This window comes from Coptis chinensis, chromosome 4 (assembly GCF_015680905.1).
Source record: "Coptis chinensis isolate HL-2020 chromosome 4, ASM1568090v1, whole genome shotgun sequence".
In the NCBI taxonomy this organism is placed as follows: domain Eukaryota; kingdom Viridiplantae; phylum Streptophyta; class Magnoliopsida; order Ranunculales; family Ranunculaceae; genus Coptis; species Coptis chinensis.
The window spans coordinates 61,364,409-61,371,288 of NC_141459.1; the positions used below are offsets into that span (position 1 = coordinate 61,364,409).

Consider the following 6,880-nt stretch of genomic DNA (forward strand, 5'->3'; position numbering starts at 1 on the left):
CCTGTTGACCTTCATAGGAAGATTATTTCTATGACTCATGTAGGGTTCGATAAAAGTCCATTTGCACATAAGAGGAGAGTGCGTAAGCTAGGTTGCTGTAAGAATTGTCATTCTAAAACTCGTCCTGGGTTACAGCCATTAAGAGAAAATTGTTGGTACAATGTATACTTTTGTCAATCACATGTTGACAGATATCAGAAGAATTCCTACAAAGTGGAACCTAGTGTGTAGGAATACTAGTCTTGATGATCTGACTATAAAGGATTCAAAAGTCTTGAGGATCTGACTATAAAGGACTCAAAAGTCTTGAGAATCTGACTTTAAAAGACTCACATTACATCTTGGGGATCTGACGTAAAAAGACCTAAAAATTTGTTTCTTGAACTAATTCTGATATTCAGCATCAATGGTAATATCCTACCTTTTTCTCATCCATTTCATTTACTTCTTTATACATTGAGGTCAATGCATGCATAAGTAGGGGGAGGGTGTACTTGAGAAATGAATTTTGAAAATTAGTTTTCAAAAACAAAAATATTTTTGTTTCTATATCAGTAGCATGAGAAGAATGAATTTTAATGATGAGTCTGGGATATAGATTCTATACCCCTTAGTGTTGAGTTTGATAGATTTTTTTTTTTTTTTTCCAAATAAACTAGGGTTAGGCCGACCCCCACCTGTATTAATCTAACTTTTCCTTACATATATAGTTCCACTCGCATCCTCGTTTACAATGTTCTTTACAACAAAATCCAGAGGATAAGCAAAATGTACAGTAGAAAATTCAGCATTTTCAACATTTCTATGTAAACTAGCGAAATAATCAGCTACCCTATTCACTTCTTGAAAATCATGTGAGAAAGATATGAAACTGAATCCTTCCTTCTTCCTTTCAATAGCCGCCACAACATCTCGACAATACCAGGGAGGTTCCTCAATTTTGTTAATTGCATTGACGGCCCTTATTGAATCCGCTTCTACTTCTACCTCTAAGTATCCTTCTACCAGACATCGATCAAGACAGACCTCTATAGCTTTCAGTTCTTGGAATATAACTGACGCCATACCACCACTTCCACTAAATGCAGCCATAACCCTGCCTTCATTGTTTCTTATCACTCCTCCATGTCCCGGTCCATGGATATTCAAGGCTCCATCAGTGTTTGCTTTCAATCTAGTACCTATCGGAGGAACCCATGTGCAGTTAGTTTGCATCTGTTGCTTGAATTCACCGGTAATACCAATTCTAAGCAACAACCCTCTTCCCCTTGCACTATCTTTGAGCTCCGGTCGAAGCACTTGAAGATAGTTTCTCAAATCTCTAACCATCTTGTTAAAAATTGACTCCAGGGGTTTTCCATCATGTCGAAAGCGTCTTGAATTACGTTCCTTCCATATATAATCCACCGATGCACATATGAACACCTTATATATCTCCCCCACCTCAACATTTTTACATTGTCGAATAATTGAAACCCATTCCCTATTCGCATTGGAGGCATCAGTGTGAATACCTAGTAGCTGTTTCACCCTTTCAATGAAATTTCTTGAGTATTGACACTCAAAAAATAAATGTGCTGAGTATTCCCTGCTTTCGTTACATAAGCAGCACACCGACCTGTTAAGGATCCTCTTATGCACTAACCTGTCCTGTGTTGGTATACTATTAGAAAACAGTTGCCAAGTGGAAAAGGAATGGCGTGGCAGAACCCATTTTCCCCATACCATACTGCACCAAGGTTTCTTCTCTCTTGCTCTGGTCAAAGCTTCATAAGCACTCTTGGAATTAAATTTACCACTTTGATGAGGAGTCCGGACAATGAAGTCTTTTTCCAGGTGCGAGCTGATTTGCACTACATTGATTTCCTTCTTCAAACTTGCCGCCTGCAAATTTTGGAGTTCTGAGTTCCATGTACCATCGGATATAAGGATACTTACTGTAGCATTCAGTTGAAAATCCCATGCTGCTCTCGCTTCTGCATCTTCGATCAAAGGAGATCTTGAACACCAAATATCATGCCATAAAAGAGTGTCTTCCCCATTCACAATTTCATATCTGATAAACTTTTTAGCTTCAGTCCTCGTCTCCAAGATGTTTCTCCACGTCCATGAGCATTCTTTTGGGATACTCATGGACTAGAAAAACTTCTCTTTAATGTGCTGCTGCCATGTCCAGTCGACCCAAACCGTTTCTTCTCTTATGACCACCTTAAAAATCAACCCACAGTAGTCTCCAATGTTCTACCTTTGTATGTTCATGACTCCAACTTAAAAATTCTTGTAAGTTTGATAGATAGTTGATATTGTTGATTTCATTACCACTTAGACTATTTGTTATGCTTGGACATAGTTCTTGTTGATAGAATTCTTTATAAAGGCACCACCATAATACTTGGTTAGTTTTGTGTACTTTTGCTAGAAGAGAGATTTAAACCCCTAGTAAGCTGGAAGTAGAATTTTTAGACTTTGCCCGTGAGACTTGAGCTTTATACCCTTTCTTTGGAGAGTTCTTACGAAAAATCCGAGTCTTAGTGACTCAACATCTTTCAGTTCTTTATATCGTTGTAATATAGTCTCATTATTTGTTGATTTGATTAATCACGAAGTGGCATCAACTGGGGAGATAGCCATTAGGTCTTGTAGTCTATTCAAAACAGAGTATCATACTGATAAGTCAAGTAGTGAGCCCATTCAGCCTTTATCCCACCTAGTAGGACCATCATGTTAAACCCTTTTGAGCCTTACAATAAGTCGTTTTCTTTCATAAAACCCTTTACCCTTTACGCAACTCCAGACAAGGAGTATAGCCAAAATCTTTATCAGCCATACCATATGTTTCTGAGAATACGAGGGGCACAAAGAGGAAGAAATAACACAAAAGGAAGATTACAAGGAAATACCAGAGAGATACAATGAAGACCATCATTCTGTTCTAAGTGAAAAAAGCTAGTGGAAAACAAGTATATCCAGTACTAATCAAGGATATACCACTGAGCTAAAAAAAAAGAAAAAGAAAAAGAAGAAGTTAAACAAAATGGATGGAAAAGCTAAGAAAAAGGAAGAATTTTCTCTGCAATACAGAATTTGAAGAAATCTTCCAAAGAATGAAGCAAAACTCTTAGTGTTTTTCAGAAACAACATTTGAATCCTTTTTACCTTTCCTTCATAAACCAATACCCAAGCCAAGTTACAACCCATGACTTATCACTACAGTATGGTACGAAGTCTAGAATAGGTGAAAGGATGCTAAAGTGAAGGACCCAACACTTCATATGTGATTGACATTCTTTCCATGAGACTACTTTTATTCAGAAGTCTGTTTTTCAATGTGGGATGTTCGTTTTTCAATGTAGTATGTGGGATGTTCGTATTCATTATTCTTTTCCCCACATATATGAGGTAAAATAGTAGACCATCTTCGGAGAGTATGACCGGTGAGGATTGAAAGTTGAGATTATCTACCTATGGTAAACTAGGGATTCCGTTTCTTGGATAGGAGAGTATAGAAGATTAACTAAGTACACACATAAGCCTTGATTAAGAATTTTGTCAATTTTTACTATCTCCCATCATAATTTATGAGTCTTTGCAGCAATGTAGTTAGCAATGGAGACTGTCTGTTGGAGTAAGCACTAAGTGGGTAAGGAATTTCTCTCTCAAAAAAAAATACTATCATTCTTGAACATGCTATTGATTGATTTTGTGGGTATATCACCTGAAAACCCTCACGAGACTATAACTCGTCTTTTTTGGGGAACTTAAAGGTTTAAAGCCTTGTTGCATATGGTAAATGCAATCGCGATGCCAGCGAAAATGAGTTAGGATTTTATTTTTGTTATTAGGATGTGATTTTGATCACTTATCTATTTTTTTATCTTATTTGCTAAGAGACTAGGAAAAGGCTAGTTGGGAGTTGTGATAAATGCTCAAAAAATGTTATTTAACCCTCGATTATGCCTCTTGTTTAGCTATCTTAGTGGACTAATATTGTTTGTAAGTTATGTTTTATGATTCTACAAGTAAAAGAGAGAGTTTTGTGGAATATTATAGAAAAAGGGGTAAAATAGAGCAATTCGGAGCATTAAGGATCACATGGGAAGCCCGTGGACAATCATGGAGAAGGCCAAAGAATTGGAGCTATTAAAGATGCGACATAGACCTATTTGAAAGCCTATTTGGAAGCCTAAGGCCAAAGGATTCGTTGCTTAGACCAAAGCCCGCAAAAGAGGATAGAAGGATAGAGCAGAAGAGATAAAATAGGCTTACGCATCTGGGACGCATGGATCGAGCGTCCAGACGCATTGATTGCATTTGAGACGCATCAATAGTGCATCCAGACGCATGGATCAACACTGTAGCCAATTTCTTCTTAGTTTTGGAGACGAAGTTGGACTCTAAAAGAAGTCTATTTGTATTAGAAAACAAATAACGGTTTGGAATGCTTCTAGAGCTCATTGTAACCTCTATAAATAGAGGACCTAAGTGCCTCATTTAATTGGCCAATTCACTTATACTCTTGTCTCCAGAACTTGAGGCAGAGAGAGATTAATAATAAAGGATCGGTTTTAACTAGCTGAATCTTAATAAATTAGTCTTTCTAGTCTTATGTTTTTCGACTCTTCTTCTTCTCATTCATCGTGTTCTTCCTTCTATATGGAAGGCTAATCTTCTCCTTCAAGGGAGGAGATGAAGCCGATGCTTAAGGTTTAATGATTCTTCTGGTTCATGGTGTTCTTCAATCAGGTTAGTTCTTTATGTTTTTAGTTATTAGTTCCATTGCCCACACCAGGGGATGGAAGTATAGAATAGGGTTTATGTTTCACAATATTAATATCATGCTTGTGTTCTTTACTTTTCTTCTAGTAGTATAGTTCTTTAGAGTTAGGGAAATATTCTTTGTGTTGCCTTAGAAGGGGTAGCTCAGAGAGTGGCTGCCTAGGGGAAGTATTCTTTGTGTTTGCCTTAAGTGGTGATTCATTGAATGGCCGCCCTATTAGGAAGTACTCCTTGATGTTGCTCTCGGTAATACATTGAATGGCTTCCCGAGCTTACATAAAAGGAAAGAAGATATTAATAGCATAAACATAGAAACGACCTTAAGTAGAGTTAATTGTTAACGATGTTTGGTCCAAAAGGGCATCGGCACTCTCCCGATTGCCTAATTGTAGTCTACTTGTAAGAACAACCATGAAGCAGAAGGTTATAGATTAAAAGTATTGGTAGATTCTAATCTCTTGAATTCCTTCTCTTATAAATTCTCAATAGTTTAGTTAATTTAGTTTAGTTTAGCATTATAATCTAAAATCTCTACAATCATAGTTTTTAATCCCTTAAACCCCCTTTCCAGTCCTGTCCTTCACATAACATACACTTAAAAGTGGAACGATATCCTACTCATTCTTTACTTATTGAGGGATAATTAGGTTTTGATACGCTTCTATTTTCTTCAACGACCATACACTATCTACATACACAAAAAAGAAGGCTTGTCAATCTCCCCGTGTTTAATATATTGAATGCCCTTTGATTAAGCCAAGTTACTGACAACTACATTAATCAACTTCTTATGTCCTTGAGTAGCACCACTCAACCTCATTGTCATGTCGGATCAAATCCACCTGTAGGGTTTACATGACAATCCTTATGAGTTCCTCAAGGGGACATCATCAGCCCGACTTCCTACGGGTCACAGATTCCTTCTATAATCAACAGCACACCTTACATATAATGTCATTACCCAATCCATTGAGTTTGTTGATTCACAAATGAATCTCACTCATTGATGATTTAAAGCAATGTACAATGCACGTAAGTGCCCGTTATTATATCCGGATTAAGAGGACAAGCATCCATAATAACAGAAGTGTTTGTTCTCTTATATAGTTAGTATAAAGAGAAACAACCTCACTTGGTCCTGTTCAATACACACAAAGTGTACTAGTGTAATCCTATAGTCAAGATAGACTAATACTAGATTATACTACAACCATACCAATGGTTTGTCCAAATCCATCTAGGTTGTGAACGTTTACTTATATTTTATAAGGTACTGATGATATGATCTTTTGTGTGTCACCACACACCATATTATCTACAACATAAAGTATTAGACGCATGCATATAACTACTAACATATATAATATGCATAACATTTGCCCATATGATTCTCATTCAAAATATAAAGAATTAGAGTTAATACAAAAGTATATAAATCTATCACAATCTTGCGGTGGTCATTACAGTAGGAAGAAAACTGCTACCAAGGTTTTACAATGTGGTTTTTACTAGCCTACCCTTTTTTGTCATGCACACGAACATTGCAAAGCTTGTATTCATTATCAGCACCTAGGTCGCATTACCCAACGCACTATGATGCCCCTAAATCCCATTTTAATTGTGGAAATTTTTGATGTTTGGGGCATTGATTTTATAGGAACCTTCCCTATTTCTCAAGGTTTTATCTACATTCTAGTCGTTGTGGACTATATATCCAAATGGATTGAGGCACTCGCATGTCGCTCAAATGATCATAAGCCTGTCGTGAAATATGTAAAAGAAAACATTTTCTCTCATTTTGGTGTCCCCAAGGCTATCATCAGTGATGGGGGTACATATTTTTGTAATAAAATTTTTAGGTTTTTAATGAAGAAATATGGAGTTACTCACAAAGTTGCTACTCCATATCACCTACAGACGAGTGGCAAAGTGGAAGTCTCCAATAGAGAGATAAAGTCCATTCTAGAGAAAACTGTCAATCCCTTAAGAAAATACTGGTCTCTCCACTTATCGGATGCCTTGTGGGCATATCGAACGACATTTAAGACACCTATTGGGATGTCTCCTTACCGCATTGTTTTTGGAAAACCTTGTCATTTGTCGG

At 36.9% G+C, this 6,880-nt stretch overlaps 1 protein-coding gene across 1 annotated transcript; it reads right to left on the reverse strand.

Moving 5' to 3' along the window:
• Positions 1-687: 687 nt before the first annotated feature.
• LOC147504273 (uncharacterized) lies at positions 688-2,133 on the reverse strand. Its single transcript, XM_086605123.1, has one exon. The coding sequence runs from the start codon at positions 2,131-2,133 to the stop codon at positions 688-690; it is 1,446 nt and encodes a 481-aa protein (XP_086461249.1).
• Between the last annotated feature and the right edge of the window lie 4,747 nt (positions 2,134-6,880).